The sequence below is a fragment of the Ochotona princeps genome, chromosome 4 (assembly GCF_030435755.1).
Source record: "Ochotona princeps isolate mOchPri1 chromosome 4, mOchPri1.hap1, whole genome shotgun sequence".
Classification (NCBI taxonomy): Eukaryota; Metazoa; Chordata; class Mammalia; order Lagomorpha; family Ochotonidae; genus Ochotona; species Ochotona princeps.
The window spans coordinates 84,949,909-84,973,586 of NC_080835.1; the positions used below are offsets into that span (position 1 = coordinate 84,949,909).

At 39.4% G+C, this 23,678-nt stretch overlaps 1 protein-coding gene across 1 annotated transcript; it reads left to right on the forward strand.

The window, feature by feature from the left end:
• The first annotated feature begins 7,511 nt into the window (after positions 1-7,511).
• MMP27 (matrix metallopeptidase 27) lies at positions 7,512-21,263 on the forward strand. Its single transcript, XM_004585014.3, has 10 exons — positions 7,512-7,636; positions 8,526-8,764; positions 9,778-9,926; positions 10,020-10,148; positions 15,801-15,962; positions 16,581-16,701; positions 17,909-18,039; positions 19,167-19,326; positions 19,918-20,021; positions 20,983-21,263. The coding sequence occupies exons 1-10, from the start codon at positions 7,535-7,537 to the stop codon at positions 21,222-21,224; spliced, it is 1,539 nt and encodes a 512-aa protein (XP_004585071.2). The 5' UTR covers positions 7,512-7,534; the 3' UTR covers positions 21,225-21,263.
• The last annotated feature ends 2,415 nt before the right edge of the window (positions 21,264-23,678 follow it).

A 23,678-nucleotide genomic window follows, 5' to 3' on the forward strand; every position in this document is an offset into this window, starting at 1 on the left:
GTTTCAGGTCCTTGCTTTAGAATAGTCCTACCCTCACCTTTTCTGGCTTTAGAGGAGTGAACCAGCTGATAGAAGCTCAATCACCAGCTGTCTGCCTCTGTAAAAATTTAAAAGTCACCATATACTTTTTCTAATGTATAAAATGATATGACAAATAATAGATAATATATGCAGCCATTTATTCCTTTGTAGAATTATTGTGTTAATGAATTGCCAATGAGCCCCTAGAGGGAGGCTGCACAGGCTGGAGTGTGGGGGAGAACACAAAAATTAGATTGTAAGAAAAGAAAATAGAAGTCATGTTTTGAAGACCTGAATTACAAATACTTCATCAGGAACCAAGATGGCGGAATAGGGTAAGGACACGTTTAAACAGATGGAAAAACATTTAATCAGGATGAAGCAGAGAGGACATATTCCAGGAACTAGGAAAGGACAGAACAACAGCAGAGGGGTACCTAGAAACTGACAGACACAGGAAAGCAGTGGGCACAACAATGTAGTGTTGCAGTGACTGATACTCCAGTGGCATTCAGCTAACAGGCGATCTGAACTCCACCAGCAACCAGGTGGGAAGGGACTGTCACTGGGAGCTTGGCAGGTGAACCTAGACAAAGAACTGTCCGTCCTGCTGGTCCATTTGATTTGACCAGGAGCAGAGACAGAGCAGCAGATCCCAGATGGGCAGTGTGAGAACAGGGTGGATTTCATAGCCCAGTCAGCCCCCTAGAGCTGAATTGGGCGCCATTTTGCATCAGGAGGCAAAGGCAAGGGAAAGGAATGAGCATACGCTGAGCTGGGAATGAACTCATTTCTGACTCAGTGAACTGCAGCAATACGGCATTCTACAGGTTCCACCCAAGACAGGTCTGGGTAGCCCTCAGACCTGATGGCCAGCAGATCAAGAACTGTAGTAGTGGTACATCAGGCACCATTTTGCACACTGTGGCAATAGCTTTAGGACTGCAGGGGACAACAATGAACTGCACATGTGCTGAGCTCGCGAGAACTCACTGAATTCTGAGGACTGCACTGGTCCCGCAGGAAAATAATACCAACTATGGCATCGTACAGGTCAAAATGGGTCCGTGTGGCACCCAGATCTAATGTCCAACAGGTCCCAACAAGATCAGCACCACCAACAACCTAGCTATATAGGACACCTGGTGTCTCTCTGGGACCTGCTCCAACTGGAAGTGGGAGAAAGGTTGCAGAGACAACAGTGCAGCCTCAGCACGGTATCACAGGAGGTGGAGAGTGGTGACCCAAGAGCTGGGGCTGTGGAGACCACGGTGCAAATCTGACATAAGAACCCAGACCTGGAACTTGCTGGAGGTTGGGGCACAAGTGGCTGCAAGCAAAGAGTTGTGTACCAACTGCAATAAGTAAAATCGCATTGTAGACCTGTGGGTGACACAGCTTAGCAACCTGTTCCAAGGAGAAGACTCTGCTAACCAAAAGTACAATGATCAAGAGCAAAAGAAGAGACAAAGGCACAATGAATACTACTGAAAACTCCACTGCAAAGGAACAAAACCCTATTCCAACCTCAGAGTTAACTGAGGAAGACATTGAGAAAATGGGGGACACAGAATTCATAAGACTCATTTTAAAGCTTCTGATAAAAAATGAGAAGCTCATGCAAGAGTTCAAAGAATTTAAGGAAGCAATAAAAGAAATCAAGGCTGATATATCAGAAATTAAGAACACAGTAGAGCAAACTAAAAGTACAGTGGAGAGTCTCCAAAATTGAATGAAGCAACCAGAAAAAAGAATCTCAAAATTGGAAGATATTTCCTGTCATCAGGGTGAAACAAACAAAAAGCTGGAAGCAGAGCTGGATCAGGCCAAAAAAAAAGTATTCAAGAATTGAAAGACACTATTAAGAGGCCAAATCTAAGAGTTATGGGAGTCCCAGAAGGTACAGAAAGAGAAGCTGAGTTTGCAAATGTATTTAATGAAATAATAAAGGAAAATTTGCCTAATCTAGAGAAAAAAATGGGAAACAAGATCCAGGAGGGGCACAGAACTTCCAACAGGCTTGATCAAAAGCGATCTTCACCAAGACATATGATTATCAAGCTCTCTTCAGTTGAACATAAGGAAAAGACCCTTAAATGTGCACGTGAAAAAAATCAGTTGACATATAAAGGAATGCCAATTAAGCTCACAGGAGACCTCTCACAGGAAACTCTACAGGCAAGAAGAGAATGGAGTGACATAATCCAGATTCTAAAAGAAAAAAATTATCAGCCTAGGATAACATATCCAGCAAAGCTTTCTTTTGTCTTTGAAAATGAAATAAAATTCTTCCACAGCAAAGAAAAGTTAAAAGAATTTGCTTCTTAAAAAAAAAATAAATTAATTAAAAAAAAATTGCTTCTTTCAAACCTGTCCTACAAATGATACTTGAAGATGGTCTCTTGACAGAGAAGAGGAATAGCACCTACCAAAACCAAAGGCAAAGGTGAAGAACATCCCAGTAAAATGACAGCAGAAAACTAAACCAATGAACAACCCATTCCTAAAATGACAGGACCAAAGTACCACCCATACATATTAAACTCTGAATGTAAATGACTTAAGCTCAATCAAGCATCATAGATTAGTAGACTGGATTAAAAAAACAAAACCTATCTGTTTATTGTTTGGAGGAGACACACTTCACCAACAAAGATCAGTGGAAACTACATCGCATGGGTTTTGTTGTTTTCTGTTGTTTTCATCTCTTCAAAACACTTTCTTCTGATTAAATCATTCAATGACTCATAGATCATGCAGTGGCATCATTTTCTGAAAGAAGGTTCTTGAGTTTCATTTCTTCAGCTACACGTTAGTCTTTTAATAACATGTTATTTAACTTCTTTGTGTTGTTGATTTCTTTTTTCTCCCTGATGTTGATTTTATATTATGACTCTTCATTTAAGGGGATGTATAGTAGTTGTGTAATGGAAACTGTCATATCTAGTAACATGTCATTTAACTTCATGGCATTGTAAATTTTTATTTTTCTTTCTATTGTTGATTTTGTATCATGACTTTTCATTTAAGGGGATGTACAGTAGCTGTGAAATGGAGACTAACATCCAGATGTGAGGATGTAGTGTGGTATGCATTTTTGCTTCCAGACAAAGATGAACTTACAATGAAACTGTTTACTATATCTTGACAATAGGATTCTGGACTCTCTGCCCACAATGATGGACATATGACTGTGTATGAAGAGATATATGTTAGTAATTATATAGAGGAACTAGGTGGGGAGGAGGGAATTGGGGAGGGGATAGGGAATATGGAACTGTATCATAAAATGATAATAATAATAATAAAATGTAAAAACAATAAATACTTCATCAGTTTGTAAGACACGAGTTTGATACAAGATAGCAGCTTGAAAGATCACTGAATCATGTACAGTTACTGGGGTGAATTGATCAAAACCCTGTCATGAGACAGGGAGAAGGAAAAAATCCAGTCATGGTATTTTCCCTTGAAACAAATGAGATGTGACAATCAGGAATAATAAAACATAGCAAATGGGTGACGTCAGTGGAAAAACAACATGGCACAATGTATCAACATTCCAGCCCAGCCTCAGAGATGTGGCCTATTAGTATGTGAAAAAGAGGTCTCAAATTTATGCGGAAGGGAAAGTAGACTAAGGTGACTACAACAACCATCATTGCTGATAACATTATCTTTCTGTGTGAGCATCCAAAAGAGAAGATGTAGAATGGGTAATTCTTCTTTGGCCATTGTTTGGTATAGTTTCATGCCCAAATCATGTATAGGCTTTATACTTTCTAAAGACAAGAATTAAAATACTCTTTTATATAAAAATAATTTTCCAAATATTGCTTCACAGTTTAAAATATAAGTGCTCAGAGTTCTTAAAAATTCCTCAAGTATGCAGTTTATTATTCTCAACTTACAAGAAAACAGAAATTGGTTCTTATTAGTAATCTGTTCATTGACTCAGCAAGCATGATTCAGGCTCTGTGCTAGAGAAAACAAAAGAAATGTACCAAAAATTCATTGAATCAATGCAACAGATGCAAATAGTTCTCTAAGAACTAGATATTTAAGATATCGATTTTTACAGTTATGTTAGAAATTCATCTCAGAACACCTGCTACTTGAGCTGGTTATTTGTGATATATTCTAGTACCAAAGTTCATCTATACATTTTGGGATAACTGAGTTCATATGGTAACTTTAGCCCACAGTCACAGGAAATGAAGTGCAGTGTGAAGTAAAATTTTAAAAATCAAAAGTTTTTTTAATGTTTTCTTCTTGACTTCTGGTATTTTCTGGCTGTTCCATTAATGTTGTATATAAGTACAACAGGTGTAATAACCTACGGCTTGAATGTAAATAAGGATCATAGATTAAGTTTGCCAGGAAACAAACCTAAATCAAGATCTTGGTACAATTATTTTGGAGAAAAGGAACCTGGTCCCTGGAAGCAGCCACAGCAAGATACGAAAGGAGGACAAGCCCATAGAAAGATGTGGTATCCAGGTTTCTGCTGCGGGCAATGAGGGTTCAATGCCACCAGGTATCCCCTGAGAGAAGCTGACAGAGTGTCTTTCAACTATTCCCATCTCTGGCGTCAAGAGGTTGGAGCATTTTCCCTCCAGCTCCCTCATGTTTCTGGACTGCATCCTCATGCTGACCTGGCAGATTCTATGACACCTAAATACCCTGGACAGAAGTAGAAAAACACACAGCTTATGATTAAGACAGAGCTTTGCCAGAACATGCTAAAACACAAAATCTGTTCATTCTGCTGCAACAAAATCCAAAAGTATTCCCGGGGCACTGGAGATATCTCCTATGGCTTTGCTGCTGGGAGGTTTAAGTGTTGAAGATTGGAAGTACCTTCACTGGAGAAACTTAGCTGCACAGGGTGACTCCTACATACGGACACTGGAGGTATCTCAAGATGGTAGAAGCTACAAGTTACCTACTATAACATCCTTGTTCCATTTCCTTTTTTTCACAATGAGATCTCCAATTTTATCTGAAATAGCAAGTACAAAGCTTGCAACTTCATATAGCCATATGTCCAATTCCCAGCCAAATTTATAAGCAATGTGTATGTGGTTTCTAGCAAGAGACTCAAAATTTGCTTTTTCTCTGCCTTCTTTTTTTGTGAAGTCCAGAAGACAAATAGGATCGTTAAAGGTTGAAAATCATCTGCACCATGCGGCAATGCAGCAAGAAAGTGGCAAAGCAAGGTACACGTGGGCTAGGTACTTGATGTCATTAAGTTATCGAACAAATCCTAAACTACCAAAGCTGGACTTCTTTCACATGAGGTGAAAATAAATGTTTCATGAAGCATCTGTTATTTTGGGTGTTCCTGTTATAGTCAACAAAATCTCATTCTAAAACATTACATGGAATATCTGGGACTCTCCCCACTTCCCTATAGTGAAGGTAACTAATGTAGCAAAAATCCAAAAAATACCAGATACCAAAGAAGCTTCGAGAAAAATGTATAAGGATACTCAAAAACTAAGAAGAGCTCATGAATACTGAAAATATATTAGCTGAAATAAAAATAGAGGATCTGTAAGTAAAAGGAATGGAAAACAGTAAAAAATCAATAGGAGAGGAAAGATGTTGGCATAAGACATTGAGGACACGTATATCTTAAACTACACCGTGTGGGTTCACATCCTGGCTTTGCTTCTGATTCCAGCTACCTGTTAACACGTATCCTGGGAGGCATCAACTGATAAGTCAGGTTGTTGGATCCCTGCCATCCACGTGGGAGACACAGATGAAGTTCCTGATTCCCAGCCTTGTCCAAACCTGGCCCTGTGTGCTGTGAACGTTTGATTACTGAGCTCTCAGAGGGAAGATCTGTCTATCCCTCTGTCTCTCTGCCTTTGCAACAAATAAATTATAAGCAAATAAATTTTAGAGGTTCTTCACAGTCTGGTGTGATGGATTAGTGACTAAGTACTTGGCTTGCACGTGCTAGGATCCCATATGGGCTCCAGTTCATGTCCCACCTGCTCCACTTGCCTTCCAGCTCTGTGCTCTTTGCCTAGGAAAGCAGTCAAGGGTGACTCAAAGCCTTGGGACCCTGCACCCGTGTGGGAGACCCAGAAGAAGCTCCTGGCTTCAGATTGGTTCAGTTCCAGCCACTGTGGCTACCTGGGGAGTGAACCAGTGAATGGAAGGTCTTTTTCTCTATATCTTCTTGTCTCTGTAAGTCTGCCTTTCCAATGAATGAATGAATCTTGAAAGGAAAGAAAGAAGGAAGGAGGGAAGGAAGGAAAGAAAGTAGGAAGGGAGGGAGGGAGGGAGGGAGGGAGGAAGAAAGGAAGGAAGAAAGAGCAGAGAAAGAAGAAAAGAAAGGGAATAAAGAAAAATTAGTAAAGAAAAGTCAATTCATCTATTAAGAGAAACACAATATATCAGCAATATAATTGTAGTGTGCTACACACAGTTCTCTGTGAATGTTTCAGTCAAACTTCCATTATTACTTACTTAATGGCTTTACCTATAATCATATTAGGAGAATATGAAGGAAACAAAGTACATGATGAATTCTCCCTTAGTATGATAGAAAACAAAAAATCATAGTATGAACATGCTACTCACAGAGTAAAATACAAAGGTAAAAACCTGTGAAAATAATTTCAAGAAGCTATCTCTGGGGAACAGAATTTGGAGGAGTGAAAGGCTGGGATGAGACATACTGTTTTCCAGTATAAACAACATAGCACCATTTGACTTTCTCTTTAAGTAACTCTCATTTTTAAACTTTGTTCCAAGATATTTTTGTGTTAAAAACACAGTGAGTCATAAGCATGTGTGTAATTCACACCAGTTTATCAATACCATGGTGATGCATTGCCTGCATGAAGCCTTAAGCCCCTGGAAGCTGTGTGACCTGCATGAGGCCTCTGGGTTTCACCCATCAACTGCGCTCTGTCTGCCCTTCAGCCCTCCTCAGACTTTGTAATCCTCTCAATGCATTTAGCCAGCACTCCCCATTTTGTCCTGCATCTGTCTCTGTGTACATCCGAACTCTCCAACCAGACTGCGCTCACCATAACCGGCAAATGCAGTAGTGGTTGCTACTGTATAAAACTTCACGGATATTGTAGCTAATGAACATAATCTGATTCGATTCCTGCTTCAAATGTCTTTTTGTGGAACCATGCTACCAAGGTGTTCGGAATTTTCTTCTAAAGAAAATCATTTTGTAAATTTTCAAGAATTTATAGGTGGAGAATGTTCCTACATTGCAAGAAGAAAAGGTACAAGAATGCTCACTTCCTAGTGTACTCAGTTCAATGAAGAACAAGAAGGGTGCTGGCTAAACAGTTACAGGCTGTGATTGCAAAATCCAGCCAATCTAAGAAGAAAATATCTGAATCATGACCCGCTTCATGGCAAGTGTCCTTTTCTGTTATTAATTAGATGATGATACAAGCCAATTCATGCCACGTCTCACTGTTACTTTCTAACTCCAGTGCAAAGAAAAGGAAGCTTTAGCTGAAGAACAAGAGCAATGAAGAGCCTTCTGCCTCTACTTTTGATTTTCCTAGCATTTTCTTCTGCATTTCCTGCAGGACGAAAGATGAGAAATGAAGAACATATGCACGTGGCTCAGGTACTGTCTCAATAAATGTTACTAACGCCCACCAATAAAGCATTCTCTCAAGACCTAAAAAAAAGATAGCAAATTTCTTCAAAGGAATCCCATGCTTTCTTTATGAGAAGGACCTGTAAGACATTGGGGGAGTGTGTGAGGAGTGGAGGATAGGTATAGGGTAGGAGCCAGGCTGAATTCACTGTGATTTGAGCAATGGTCACAAGTGACAAGTGACAAGGGAACATTAATCATCAGAGGAAAGGGACAGCCCTGCAGGGCATGGGAATATCTCTAAAAGAATTTCACAATAGCCAGATGAACCAATCTGTAATTTGGAGTCTCTTGTTTATGTATATCTACCTAGCTAAACAACTAGCTAGTTATCATCTATCTGTTTATGATCTATGTATCTGAAATATCTGTTGCTTTAGGAGTTTAGTCTATTTGTTTTGCAAAATGAATAATCACCCATCTATTCTAGACTTTGCTTCAAGGAAACGCCATATACATATGTGTGTGTGTGTGTGTGTGTGTGTGTGTATTTGAGTTACATTGTTGCTTAACTGGTAGAGGAAGCTTCATTCACATCTGTGGAATTTGTTGTTTTGTGGTCTGTGTGGTCTGGCTAATTCTGATCACCTTAATAAATCTTTTAAGAGCAGGGTGGCCTATTTCTTTTCTTTCTGTGTCCTTCATTTCTTCAGTACTCCCTCCTGCCTCTCTTTTCCTTATTATTTAATCTTCCTTCCTTTAATATCAAAAAAGATTTTTAATCCATTTTATTCCATCTTTTTTTAAAATTTATTTATTATTTTTAATTCATTAATTAAATTTTATTCTATCTTGGTAGATATTTTCTCTCCTATAGTTTGTGTCCTTTCTGTTTACTTTTTGTCTTTTCCATTAGGCGTATCTCAGTCAGTTCTATTCCCTTGAAACAGAAGGGAGCCATCTTGTTCAAGGCCAGAACAGGAGTCTCTTGGAAGGTAAAATTCGGGAAATGCAAGCATTTTTTGGATTGACAGTGACTGGAGAATTGGACTCAAACACGCTTGAGATCATGAAGACCCCCAGGTGTGGGGTACCTGATGTGGGTCAGTATGGCTACACCCTCCCTGGGTGGAGAAAACACAACATCACATACAGGTAATGCTTCTATCAACTTGGTTCCGCTTACTCCAAAGGCACATTAATATAATATAATCTCCAAGACGCAATCATTAAATCAATGATTCTAGTGAGCAGTACCTGTGCATTTGACACTCCACAGCTATCATATATTCCAACCTCTCAACAACAAACTGTTGGCGTCTCTTTTCCTGGCACCTTGAACACAGAAACACTGAACAGAATGTTCATTTACCAAAGCCAAGGTCACATAGCTCTTACTCAGAGACTGGCCCAGCAGACATGCTGTAATGTCTGGTCCCTGATGCATTCATATACATTCAGGTTGAAAGCCCACCACCTGACTGCTGGTGATTAAACACACAGATAAAATGTGAAGAGAAAATGGGAAGACCCCAGGCACAGCCACTTCATGTCAGAGATGTATGTGACAGAGCTGCTACCTCTCCAACAGTGTATGGGTTGGCCCTTAAATATCTCAAGGAAAGGAAGACTGGCTCATTGTCAGAAAGATGATTGGAGATAGAAGCAGTAACCTTGACCTCCACTATGGAGCCTTTCCGATAGATTTTCCTTCACCTCACTACATCTTGATATAAAATATATTGGGAATATAAATAAAAGAAAAATATTTTCCTGGGTAAGATTCTTAATGTAAGATACATGAAGAAGCTACTTAAGAAAATAAAATCTCAATTACTTAAAAATATACATTTATAATATATTTATACCCAAAGAAACACATGAAATAATGCTGTCCAAGTTAGAATGAGATCTTAAGGAAGTAACTGAAGCTCTTGTGGCCTTTGTTGTTAAAATGTTTTATTTTCTGATTCAAAGGAAAGGTGAAAGAATTCAATTACACAGAACATGTAAGGATCATGCATTTACATAAAGTTCTATGAAAATTAATGTCACCATATAAGAAATTTCTGCAGCACATGATGGAGAAACTAGTACTGATTTTTGTAGGCTGTGTGTAGCACATGTACATATGAGTGACAATTGATGCGTTTGTGTTGACTTTCAAGAATAATGAACTACACTCCAGATTTGGCAAAAGGTGATGTGGATGAGGCTATCCAGAAGGCACTGGAAGTGTGGAGCAATGTCACTCCTCTGGTATTCACTAAGATTTCCAAGGGGATTGCAGATATCATGATTGCCTTTAGGACTCGAGGTAAGGTTTGCAACAGAAGCAAGTGTGACTATTTTCATCTCAAGAGCCAGGAAGCTAACTGGTTTCCTTCTCATCCCATCAACTGTTTCTCAGTCCATGGTCGATGTCCTCGTTATTTTGATGGCCCCTGGGGAGTTCTTGGCCATGCCTTCCCTCCCGGAGTGGGGCTGGGTGGTGACACACACTTTGACGAGGATGAAACCTGGACCAAGGATGCAGAAGGTGAGTCCAGTTTTTTAATGAACAAAATTTCATTACTCTCAACAATCCATGAAAAGAATAGCTTGCAATTAACTACCTTTAATCTTAATACTTCCCAATTTCCACCACAATTTTCCACTTCCCCAGATAAGACTGATGGAAGTGATCACTATCTATCCAGACAAATCTACTTGTGCATTTCAGGGCCTTGGCCACATAACACACCTTCTGCAAGATGCTAAGCTTATTATGCTCAGAGCATTCTTCAACTATCCATACACTTGAATGTCTGAGTGCCTGGAGCTATGCAAGGTGTTATAAGGACTATATAGCTGTGCTGGATGAGTTTTTAGCACTTCACAATCTTTTTCAAAAGATTGTTACCTATTTTTATTGGAATGCCAGATTTACAGAGAGAAGGAGAGACAAAGATCTTCCATCTGCTGTTGCACTCCCCAGGTGGCTGCAACGGCTGGAGCTGAGCTGATCTAAAACCAGGAGCCAAGAGCTTCCTCTGGTTCTACAATGCAGGTTCAGAGTCCCAAGGCTTTGGGCCATCCTCTACTGCTTTTTCAGGCCACAAGCAGGGATCTGGAAGGGATGTGGAGCAGCCAGGACATGAACTGGCACACATATGGGATCCCAGCATGTGTAAGGTGAGGATTTAGTCATTAGGCTATTGCTCAGGGCCAGCACTCACCATCTTATCCTGAGTGTGACAAGAAGAAACTTCAAAAAGGCTTGCTGAAAAACAAGCATTATGAAAAACCATACTGGATTTCAAAAATTTGCATCAAATAAATTCATCTCTTTTTTTTAAGATTTTTATTATTATTGGAAAGCCGGATATACAGAGAGGAGGAGAGACAGAGAGGAAGATCTTATGTCTGATGTTTCACTCCTCAAGTGAGCGCAACAGGCCGGTACGCGCCAATCCGATGCCGGGACCAGGAACCTCTTCCGGGTCTCTCATGCGGGTGCAGGATCCCAAAGCTTTGGGCCGTCCTCGACTGCTTTCCCAGGCCACAAGCAGGGAGCTGGATGGGAAGTAGAGCTGCCGGGATTAGAACCGGCACCCATATGGGATCCCGGGGCTTTCAAGGCGAGGACTTTTAGCCGCTAGGCCACGCCACCGGGCCCATAAATTCATCTTTTAAATAGAAGTTGCATGAACTTTTAAAGTCCCTTCACATGAGGCCCAGACCTCCAAACCACTCATCCAAGGCAAAATATGTCTTGTATCAATTATATAAGTTATCTGTGGTTTGAGGACTGAAAGAGGACTTTAAAGGAGGTGATCATAATTTTGAGTTTACAATCACAGGACAGTGTGAGTTCACAGTGCAGAGAGGATATTGTTAGAAGCATCAACCACCTCCTCTAACTTATCTGCAAAGGAATAAGACCCTAATCGTTATATTTCACCTATTCCTTCAAGTAAGTTGATTTTATTTCTCCTAATGGGCCTACCCACATTGGAAATGTTTTACTATTTTTCAAGCAAAAACCAATACTTTACTAAAATAATCATGTATACATCAGATTGTTCCCATTCTTCTTTTTAGTTACCAACAAAAGTCATCATGGATCTACTGTCTAGATACTAGATACAATGTAGTTTTTCTGATGGGGCATGTACAAAGCTACAGCTCACCGCTCTCCGAGGCACTCCAGATAACCTCTTTGAGTCAGATTTAATTTTGCAAAACTGAAAAATCTGTGCTGTTAAATAGTTCATGACCACTTAGTGCTGAACTCGAACATGTGTTGCAACTGTTCTTCAAGTGTTGGGAAGAAGAGTGAAGCAGCAAATACTAGTTGAGCTGCAGGCGACAGGAGAAACCTAGGATGGTTGCTGGCATTGGCGTGAGAGTTAGCATCACAACCAAATGAGATGAAGAAGATGAGATCATCAGAACAACCAAGGAGTTTGGGGTCTGACTGCATTTTCCTAAGCTATGTCTCAATATTTCTCTGGGTTTGGTCTAAAAAAGGCATGGATTTTTCCCATCACAGGTAGTTTTAGGAAATTCACACTGACCAAAATCATGGTATTTCCCCTCTTTCAGTCAGGCTTTGTTTTCTTATTGAGAGACAGAAATCAGCCTCTTGCACTTGAAATCCAGTTCTTGGTAATAATTATGACAAGCCACACTGCTTCAAGTCTTCTGCAAAAGGAAATCGGTGGGACCCTAGTGAACAGGGCTTCACTGAGCCAGGCTAAGAAAAATAGTCTTCAATCAAGTGCTGTGTGGGAAACCAGGCAACAGTTCCAAAAAGGGCTGTGTTTTGACCACTTTCTTACATTCTCTCAGGGTAGAAATTGTGAGTCTTTGGTGATACCCAAATGTATAATTCTTAGTACACTTTAAAGAAATTAATGTTCTCTAGTAAGAACATAAAGCTTCAAACAACTGTAAGTTCCAATTAAATCACAATTTTTATTTTGGTTAGGGGGAGAGAGAGGATGCTTTTTCCACTGATTCGATTGACAAATGTCCACAATGCCAGCTACTTTGCTAGGGTCAAAGCCTGGAGCCTGGAACTCAACATACTTGTCTCTCAGTTACTCTCAAGGAGATAGGAATCTGAAGCAGTAGAATCTTAGGATAAAACTCAAGCATTGTGATATGGCACCCAGATAATACTAACTGCCTTCTTAACTACTAGGCCAAACACTAGCCCCCAGATCATATATATGATCTGTTATAGAGAGAAAAATGGACAGTGGTCTTCCATCTGCTGGTTCACTCACCAAATGGCTGTAACAACTGGAGTTGGGTTGGCCCAAAGAAGCTGGAAGCTTCTTCCAGGTTTCCCACATAGTGGCAGGGACTCAAGCACTTGGGCCATTGTATGCTGCTTCCATAGGCAAATTAGCAGGGAGGTAGATCAGAAGTGGAGCAGCCAGGACTCCAACCAGCACTCATATGAGATGCTGGCATTAGGTAGCAGTTTTATCTATGACGCCACAGTGCCACACCCCAAAATCATAATTTTTAAATAAGAAATTAGGCAACGATATATATGGCTACCACTTCTGTTACAAGGTTCTGATGCTATTCCGTGGAGGAAACACAAGTTATAGCATAATTTGTTCAAGAACATTTGAGCAGTTCTTGTCTGCTAATTAATCTTACCAATTTCTTAAGAAAGTACAAGTCATTAGCAAGGCAATGTCAGAGCAGTTCAAGCACATGTAGAGGTTTTGCTCAAGACTCTCCCAGTACCAGTGCCAAGATTATTGTGACTCTAAATGCCACACAGACATGTGCACCAGGCAACTTAAATAATGCTGCACGTGCTCCATGTTGGGACATGGGAAGAGATTCCGGAAAAGGAAACCAGATTCTGGTTCCTTTCAGAGTTCTCAATTATCAGTAAGCAGCCCAAGGCAAGTAATAATAATAATAACCTTTTTAAGGAAATATAAAACAAATTTGTTTTTGCCTAAATTACTGAATAAAAGTGAAAGCACTTCACAAAGCACCAGTTCATAATGAACACTCAAAGTATTCGATGATTCTATCGGTGGTAATTATTATTGGTAGTGATGATGACATAGGAAAATGCCAACATCGAAAAATGATGATGTAAAGTTTGAGTCTATGCAATATCTGTACAATAAGTACAGAAGCATCTATCTATTTACATCTCCATTGGGCAAAGCTTTTTTTCATCTTTCTACAATGTAATGGGGCCTATCATAGATCCAGGATGTGATAAATGGTCTACAAATGTTTGATAAATAAAATTCTTCAACCAACACTTATTTAACATCCACGGCAACAAAGATTCTGCCATTGATATGGAACATACAATAGCATACAAGACACAGACTTTGCCTTCTGGTAGTTTGCTGTTTAAGGGGAACATAGATAACCAAATGGCAATTAAAACCACTCTAATCAGTACAGGAATAAAGAAAAACCATGGTGATGTAATAGGAACACATGGAAGAAATTTCAATCCAGATGAGAAACCAAAAGGGAAAGAGATGTGAAACCTGAGACCTGAAGCTAAACAGAAACTCAGAAGGCAAAGTGGGAGAAAAAGGGTAAGAGTCCTGGCACACAATCCCAACTCAACTGTGAAAATTGTGATGGAGGGGAAGATCAAAATGAAGAGACTAGGATTAAGATGGTAGAGTCTTAAATGCCTGGGTAAAATTTGGACTTTGTTTAGAGGAGCTGTTTTTGAATTCTATTTTCAGAGTCAGTTGTCCTTGGACAAAATCACATGCAGAGATAAAAACAGCCGGGCAAAGCATAGACATAAACATCAGAGCAGAAAGAGATCAAAGATTAGGACACAATTCTCTGCTGTTTTATGTTGACTATGTGTAAACCTCTTCATCAAGAATGGTTCAGTATTTCCTTACAGTTCAAATACTGAGTTATAAATCCAAGGATAGTCTTTTACTTTGAGCACCTTAAAGACTAGTGGGGGAGAAATAAAATCAAAAAGGCAATTTCAGCATGCCTGGCAACACTTCTGGAAAGGATATGAACTGGTTACCATGGTCATACAAGGGAGGAACTCATCACCCTTTCATTCAAACAGACCTTTGAACATCCAGCCATCATTTTTGAGCACCATCTGCTGCCAAGCAATTGAGCAGTCATCAAGAAGAAATGAAGATTATAACCCTGTACTCAAAGCTGAGATAATTTGGTGATAGGACTAAGCAATGCAAACTCTTGTGTGCTATGATAAAAGTGCACACTGGATCTTTGGAAACCAAGATGTTCATTTTACTCCATGTGGATTGGAGCTGGGGCATAATGGAATCCCTATGAACCAAATGAGTCTAGAATGAAGTCCTGAAGAACAAGGAGGTAGCTAAGCACAGAGGGAGGAAGTGGAAAGGTAATATTCTGGGGAGAACGAATGGAAGCATGCAGACATAGAGATTAGGAATCCGTCACAGTTGATAAATTCAAGAGACTAATACCACTGTGAAATCCCAGACAATAAGTAGAAACAACATGATCACATAGAAGACAGTCCATCAATGTGCAAAGCCTAGTGGCTTCAGTTTTCTAAAATACTATCCTTTTCCCTGACCTGGTACAGTAGCCTAGTGTCTAAAATTCTTGCCTTTCATGCGCCAAGATCCCATTTGGGCACCCGTTCTAATGTTGGCTGCCCCACTTCCCATCCAGCTCTCTGCCTATGGCCTGGGAAAGCAGGGGAGGATGGCCTAAAGCCTTGGGACCCTGCACCTATGTGGAATATCTGGAAGAGACTCCTGGCTCCTGGCTTTGAATCGGTGCAGCTCTAGCTGTTGCTGCCACTTGGGGAGTGAATCAGCAGATAGAAGATCTTCCTCTCTGCCTCCTCCTCTCTATATATCTGATATTCCACCTCCTCTCTGTATATCTGATGTTCCAATAAAAATAAATAAATCTTAAAAAAATATATTATCCTTTTCTGAAATACTGGTTTGAAGCCATTCACTTACTTTGTGTTATATTTTATCATTATGTGTTAAGACCAGTTACAAATATTGAAGAATTTCCTGGATAAATGGTGTTGTTTATATTCTACTGTAAATTCTATTATATAAGAAGCATTATCTTCCTTCTCCTTGGTTTCTCTGTAATGTCAGACGAAATGGTCATTTTTTTTTTTATCAGTTCCTGCATTCAAATTTTCCTTGTTTTTGTTAAGGTTTCAACTTGTTTCTTGTGGCTGCTCATGAATTTGGCCATTCACTAGGGCTCTCTCACTCCAATGATCAAAGAGCCTTAATGTTCCCAAATTATGTCTCCCTGGATCCTAGCCAACACCCACTTTCTCAGGATGATATCAATGGAATTCAATCCATTTATGGTAAGTAAAATTATAACTATAATTCTAAGTGTATGTAAACTAGAGGAGACATTTGGTCCAGTGGTTAAAGGCCATGGTTAGGACTCCCACATTGCACTTTGGAGTAGTTTGACTCCTGTCTCTGACTCTGAATTCCAGCTTCCTACTGATACACACTTTCGTAGGCAGCAGTGACAGCAGTGATGGTTCAAGTAATTGGTTTCCTGATATTTTTATGGTTCCCCAATTCTGCCTTCAGCCCTCCACCTATTGTAGGCACTTGGGAAGTGAGCCAATGGAGGAGGGAAGAGTCCTTGTTCTCTCTCTCTCTCTCTTTTTTTGCCCTCTCACTATCTTCCCCCACCCTCTATCCTTCTCTATCCTCTGCTACCTCTCCTTCTCTATATGTGTATGTGTGTGTGTGTATGTGTGTGTGTGTGAAAGACAGAGAGAGCGCGTTTATGTGTCTGCCTCTCAATAAATAAACGTGAACTAAATAGGAAACTTTTCAGAAAGGAAGTTGAGAAAATCATTTCTTGAAATACTATCATGAAGCAAATATTCACTTAGGTAAGATCCTTGTGCAGGCTATTTCCTCACACCTTGTTAATTCACTGTGGTATTTCTTTTCTTGTCAAGGAGGTCTACCTAAGGCACCTGCAAAGCCCAAGAGACCCACTGTACCCCTTGCCTGTGACCTTGACTTGACTTTTGATGCTATCACCAGTTTCCGCAGAGAAGTAATGTTCTTTAAAGGCAGGTAAACTCATTCCCTCAGGTTCCTATAATGTTTAGTTTTATGGACTTTGAGAACAAAGTCTTAGGGCTAGTGACAATGTGTGCTTTTTTGTTATATAATTATACATCCAGTCTGAATGTTTTGTCATGTGTTTATCCCTCTTACTTGCTTGATGTATTCATATTTAAATGATTTAAATTGATTTTTACCTGCCGTTATATAATAATATGAATTAGAGTATTTCTCAGTGATTTCTTGAACCAAATAACACACCAGTCTCATTGGTGTGCTGGAATTAATTTACACCTGATTTAGGAGCCTATTGTTAAGTTATTAGAAATTTTGAAAACCAGTTCAAATCAGCAGCTTTAAATTGGTTGCAATTGGCCTATTTATATCCTAAAACTCAACAAATATTAAAAATCAAATCTTCTCCAATTGTTAAATATGAATCAGCACACCACTCACCATTTTTAAATGTCATTTCCATAAAGATTTCTGTAAAGTTTCTTCTCACATTACGCTTAACTTCCTAGACTTAAATTGCAGCATGATGCGTCAGCTATATATGCCAGGACCCATTTTCAGAGCCAAATACCAGAACATATATCACTCAACAAGGATAATGGAGCAAAAGGAAAGAATATTTGAAACTAGATCCCTCCCAACAACAACTTTATAGCACTGTCATTGCACAAAGTGTGTAGCGTGCTCTGAGCAGCAGAGGTTGACAGCTCATCAGCCATGGACAGCAGAGAAGAGTCGCCTACATGGGGAGCAAAACGGATGGTGGAGATTTTTCATAGACTTAGAGCTTTACAACCAGGAAAGAAAGTCTCAGGGATATCTTAGATGCCATTAATAACATTTCCTTATTCGAACAAAAATCATTGCCTAATAGTTTCACTTCAGATGCTGTGACACTGACTTAGAAAGTTGGTGTCTCTCTTCCATGGGAGCCTTAAGTACTCAGAACTCTTTGTAACATCCACATGGATGGCTTGCTTCTCTGAGGACCCTCTATAGTTGGCACAGAGGTATTCCTTGGCCTCAGTAGTCCAAAGAACAGAACTGAACTCACACCCACCTAAATTTGTTGTGGAAAAAATGTGCTAGTTCTATAAACTTGAAGGTTCTGACCCATTAGATGAAAGGTAAGTCTAAGATTGAACATCGCGTTGACATAAATAGATAAACTGTGTGTGTAAAGTGCTTTTTGTTTAAATAGGAACATGTGGAGGATCTATTATGATATCCCTGATGTTGAATTTGAATTAATTGCTTCATTCTGGCCATCTCTGCCAGCTGATCTTCAAGCTGCATATGAGAACCCCAAAGACGCAATGCTGGTTTTTAAAGGTAACCTCAACCATTGTGGTTTCTTCTGTCCCTCTGGATACTTCACTGGCCAGTGGTTATTTTGGTGTAGGAAATATAATCTTCATGTAAAAGCCAGAGACTGAAAGAAACTTGTATCGTAGAAATTTTAAAGACAGCTTTCCTTCCAAATAAAGATATTCTATCTCTCTTTGTTGTTCACTTTTCTCTAAGGCTGTGAGATACAGCAAATAAAAATATAGAACTCTGTCTTTGCCCCTCAAATAATAACATGAAATACATAAGTCTATATATTTCAGTTAAGCAGCAAATAATTTTAACATTGTATCCCTCTTGTAATATTTTAGATACATTTTCATCAAGATTATCCATTTATATTTGAAATTAAAATTTTGCAGATATATTTGGCCTTGAAGTCCTAGTTTTTATATGGATATAATCAGATCACAAGGCTTTTAGAGCATGTAGAGGTTAAAATTAAGCAGAACATGTCCAAACATATTTGATGGTTTTAGCAGAGTTAACCAATAAAAGGTAATCAATGCAGTGAAACCAGTTGACAAGAATATGCACATTATGGGCCCGGCGCGATAGCAGAGTGATTGAAGTCCTCACCTTGCACATGCTGGGATCTCATATGGGTGCTGGTTCTAATCCCGGCGGCCCCACTTTCCAGCCAGCTCCCTGCTTGTGGCCTGGGAAAGCAGTCGAGGACAGCCCAAAGCCTTGGGACCTTGCACCCGTGTGGGAGACCCAGCAGAGCTCCTGGCTTCTGGCTTCAGACTGACTCAGCACCGGCCATTGCAGCCACTTGGGGAGTGAAGCATCGGATAGAAGATCTTCTTCTCTGTCTCTCCTCCTCTCTGTATATCCGCCTTTCCAATAAAAATAAATAAATCTTTAAAATAAAGAAAGAATATGCACGTTATAGACCAAAACACTTGTTACTTGTGTCATACTAATACTATAAATAGCAAAAGAAAGTGGTTAGAAAAAATGGAGACATAAAATTACTAAATCTGTAAGTACTAAAACTGAGTGGAACCAGGCATCTAATTGGGGGGAGTATCTAATTGATTTTAATCTTAAGACATTGACTTCCTCCTGTAGGAAACAGATGAGAAGGCAGCAACTTTCTCTCTTGCTAGGTGAAAACTTCTGGATGATCAGAGGGTACGCTGTCCTGCCAGATTATCCCAAATCCATCCATACGCTTGGCTTCCCAAGACACGTGAAGAAGGTCGATGCAGCCGTCTGCGACCAAAACACAAGGAAAACATACTTCTTTGTGGACATTTGGTGCTGGAGGTAAGTTTACAATCAGCCCTTATGTCTTTTAAAGGAGGCAAAAGCAAAGCCGATCTGGAGTCTTCTTTAGGTGAAATATGTTGAAGGCAACCTTGGGCAGATGACCTTTATGAAATCATGATGTGTCAGCTAGAATAATGATCTTTCTCCAACTTAGAAATACGAGGTATCTCAAAAATGTACATGAATCTCACTTTCCCTCATATTTCTGAAGTACCTTTGTGTGAATAAGCTCATGAAGCTGGTGATGCCAACCAAATTGCCAATGACAAACATCCTGTCAAAGTCTAGAAAAGCTCCAAGCTGAACTTTTGGGTGGATTTAACAGTTCTTCAGACTAGCACCAGGCCAGCAAAACATGTAACCTTTTTCCTGATCTGTTCCAAATATGCTGTAAATAATAGTTTCAAATATGCTATAAATGATTTAACTGTGTATAACCTTCACCATATTCGTGTTAGTTAGTGAGCTATTAGTTTTCCTCTACTCAATACATTTATCCCCCACCTCCCTATTTGATTATAAGCTGGACAGTGGAAGGATTAAGCTCTCCAAAGATCCACTTGAAACCTTTCAAATCCCTGTGTATAGGTATGATGAGAAGACCCAAACCATGGACAGAGGATACCCACAGAGGGTGGTAAAACACTTTCCAGGAATTGGTCTCCGCATTGACGCTGCTTTCCAGCATAAAGGTAAACACTGATACATAAACTATTAGGGTAGTTTAGAGATTATATTGACTATGTACTAAGATCACAAAGAAATGGGTTGATTTTAACATAATTTTACTATATTTAAATGTAGTAAATGAAAATGCTTAAGAAGCATGTACATGAAATAATAAATACAGCCTTTGCAGGAATTACCATAAACTGAATCCATAAGTCTTGGATTATACTCTGTGACATTATTCCAAATCTGTGTTTTGAAAGTACAAAAGCATTTTGCCTAGCACTCACATGCCACTGGAGGATGTCTTTATGCCATACTAAAATATGCTCAATTGATCCCTGGCTCTCTTCTCCATCCCAGCTTAATGCTAATGTCCACCCTGGGAAGGCAGTAGTGATGACTCAAGAGATTGGAGCCCTGCCACCCATGTGGGAGACCTGGATTGGGTTCCTGGCTCCTGGCTTCAGGTTGTCACAGCACCAGCTGTTGAAAATATTGCAGGAGTGAACCAGCAGACTGGAGTGTCCTCCCCACTTCCTGACCCCACCACCTTTCAAATAATACAAAAAAGGAAGGAAGGAAGGAAGGAAGAAAGGAAGAGAAAAAGTCAGTTTTTTGAGAAATAGGAGAATTCTAAGAAATTGTGTATAGATAGTAGAGCCAAAGACCAAACCCACAAAGGTCTTCTCACTGTCCTTGAGACACTTAACTGAAACAGTTCCAATCACTGGCCAAGACGATATTCTCACCTTGATTTCTTCCTTGGGAGAAATAATCAGACTTTTTCTATAATATTAGAAAAACATATCAGTCTAACTCTACAAGTTTCTTTGTTCTCAATGATGCTATTTTATCCTATTTTACTAAATTCTTAAAATATGGAGCCATACATATATAAGCTATCTAAATATGGAACCATAACTGTACAACTATAGCTATATAAGCTCTTCAAGATAACTTACCATAATTCTCTGTCCCTAGGATTCTTCTACTTCTTCCGTGGATCAAAGCAATTTGAATATGATATTAAGGCAAAGAACATCACCCGAATAATGAGAACCAACACTTGGTTTCACTGTACAGAACCACTGCACTCATCAATTGATTTCAGTGTCAACAAGGAAAACGCCTATGCAGGAGCAAAGAGTGTGTTATATGAGAGCTTAAGCTTGCTTACTGTTAGCGTTGTTTATCTGCTGAACAAAGCAAATAGTTGCCCATGAATTCATGGGCCTAAATCAACCTTGAGAAACTTTTTAACTAGAAGCAGAACACAGCCCGTTTTTACCATCAAGATGCCAGTCCTTCCTAGTTCTAAATGCCTAATGGGTAAAGAGTCAATAGTCGTTTCAGCTGCCTGATGATTTTAACACGAAATTATTAGACACGAACAAAATCACTGGCTATATTTTAGGCCTAATTCAGCTTTGTGAACTTCGGAAAAGTAAGTTGTGCCATAAGTACATACTAAAGACATTTATTAAACCAATGTTTAGCATTCTCTTTTGTCTGGTTCTTTAAGAGGCTCAGTGAACCACATCCCTCAGCTTTCTGCATGTTCTGAATTCATCAAATATGTTATTCCACCTCCCTAAGAGAAGGGTGAGGTTTGGATAAATGAGATGTGTGTCCTACTAGAAACAATTCTCAGATAACTAAGGAACTAACAAGAGTAGGATATAAATGCCCCTCCAGCCTGTCACACATAGACCAATGCATTCAACAATTCCTTAGTATAAAATCAACTTTCCTGTGCATTGATCTCTTGCAGAAGATACATCAGGAGTTCCTCTGTGTTGCATATTTATTGCCATCACCTTAGCCTATATATAGAAAACTCTGGTCCTTCTTTATTCTACCATCTATATGTTCTGGTTTTAGATTCTTGTGGTTAGGATTTGTCTTTATACCCAGATATCTAAATATTTTGCAAAGCTTTTAGAAACTTTTCTGACCCAGTCATGGAGATTGTCCATTGAATGGGAGTCTGATGAGGTGATACACTGAGAAGCTGTCTACTGATAGAAACATAGAGAATCTCACTAACTGCAAATACCATGGACACTTGTTGTCTTTATGGCTTTCTTGCTGCCCTGTGATTGGGCCTTAAAGGAAAGAAATACCTTTAAATATGACTATGGACAAAGCTGGGTTGGCAGCAATTGTTTTAAAGATATGAACATCTGAGGTAAAAGAGATGAATTCACGCCTACAGAATGCATTTTAATTTCTTCCTGCCTGAGGATGTAAGGAGAGACTCATTAGGACTCCTCAGAGATCTAGAAAAGAATTGGATGTTTTATTTTGGATCACGAAATTACTTGAAATACATGACATATCTCCAAGTTGAAATTCAGCACACTCTGTTTTTAGGTTTATGCTATGTTAAAGAGAAAGAGTAATAGCTTAAAAAAAACTTTAACATACTTCAATTAATCAAAAAAGCTTAAATTTTAACTCTATACTCATTTATTATCCAGATCTCTACCCAAAATGATAAGGAAATCAAAATCTGTCTATTTCTGATACAGAGAAATTTCAAACGAGATGGCTCTTGTTGCGTTTGGCATTACTAGTTGAGTGTGGGTCATCCTCATTCCTCCAACAGAGAGAAAATGCCTGCCAGAAGCCAGGGGCCATCTACCCTAACGAATGTTCTGTTCATTCACCAACTGTGGACTGAGTGCCCACTGTGTGCAGAAGCTGGTCTGGGAGCTTTGGATGTAGCTGTGAACAAAGCAAAGAAGTCCCAGATTCTGAGGATCTTACAGTTTCAGTAAAAGCACAGAAACCACAAATAAACAAGACATTGTAAATATGTCAAGGGGGTTAAAAACAATTGTGCTGTCCTTACTTAGTTCCAACTTTGGATCCCCACCCTTTCCTGCAATTCAGGGTTGCTCTGGAGTCCCCCCCAAAAACAAAACAAAACAAAACAAAACAAATTAGAATAGACAGAGAACAACAAGGAAAGCTTAGAACCAGACAGGAAGTGGCCAGTGAGGACTCACATATACCTTACTATTTAGGACACAATGATAAGTTACTTCTCACTAAGACATTGAAGATTTCTCTGCATATCTCTCCTAAAACTGTTCTGCACCTCAATTGTTGACATATGCCTTGTTAGAGTTATAAGCCAGTTTGGACGATCCTAAGATCCGCCAAGTTCAGTAAAAATTATGCTTCAACACTATAAACTGCTAAATACAAAAATGAAAATAGACACGAGACAGCTGAATAGTACCCTATAGCCATTTTAAGGTGTACTGCAGCCGGTTGTGTATAAACCAAAATAGAAATGTCAGTTACGTAGTCACAGGATGTGGTTAAGAACTTACATTTTCTAACATATCAGTCCTTCAACACCATGTCAATTAACTCCATAATGTTGTAAATTGTTGTTGTTATGTTGTGGCTTTTAATTGGTCGGGTCAATATTCTGCCAGCTCTGTTTTCAGACCAGAGATGGTCTCTCCAAGAAACTGTTGAATTTATCTGGACAATAACATGCTGGACTCTATGCATGGTACATGCTTGCAATGAAAGAATCATGACTGGATTTGAACTGTAATACTGCAATAAGGTGGGGGAATCCACCATGGGGGGAGGGTTGAGGGAGGGGTTGGAGGAACCCCAGAGCCTATGAAATGGTGTCATAAAATAAAATGTAATTT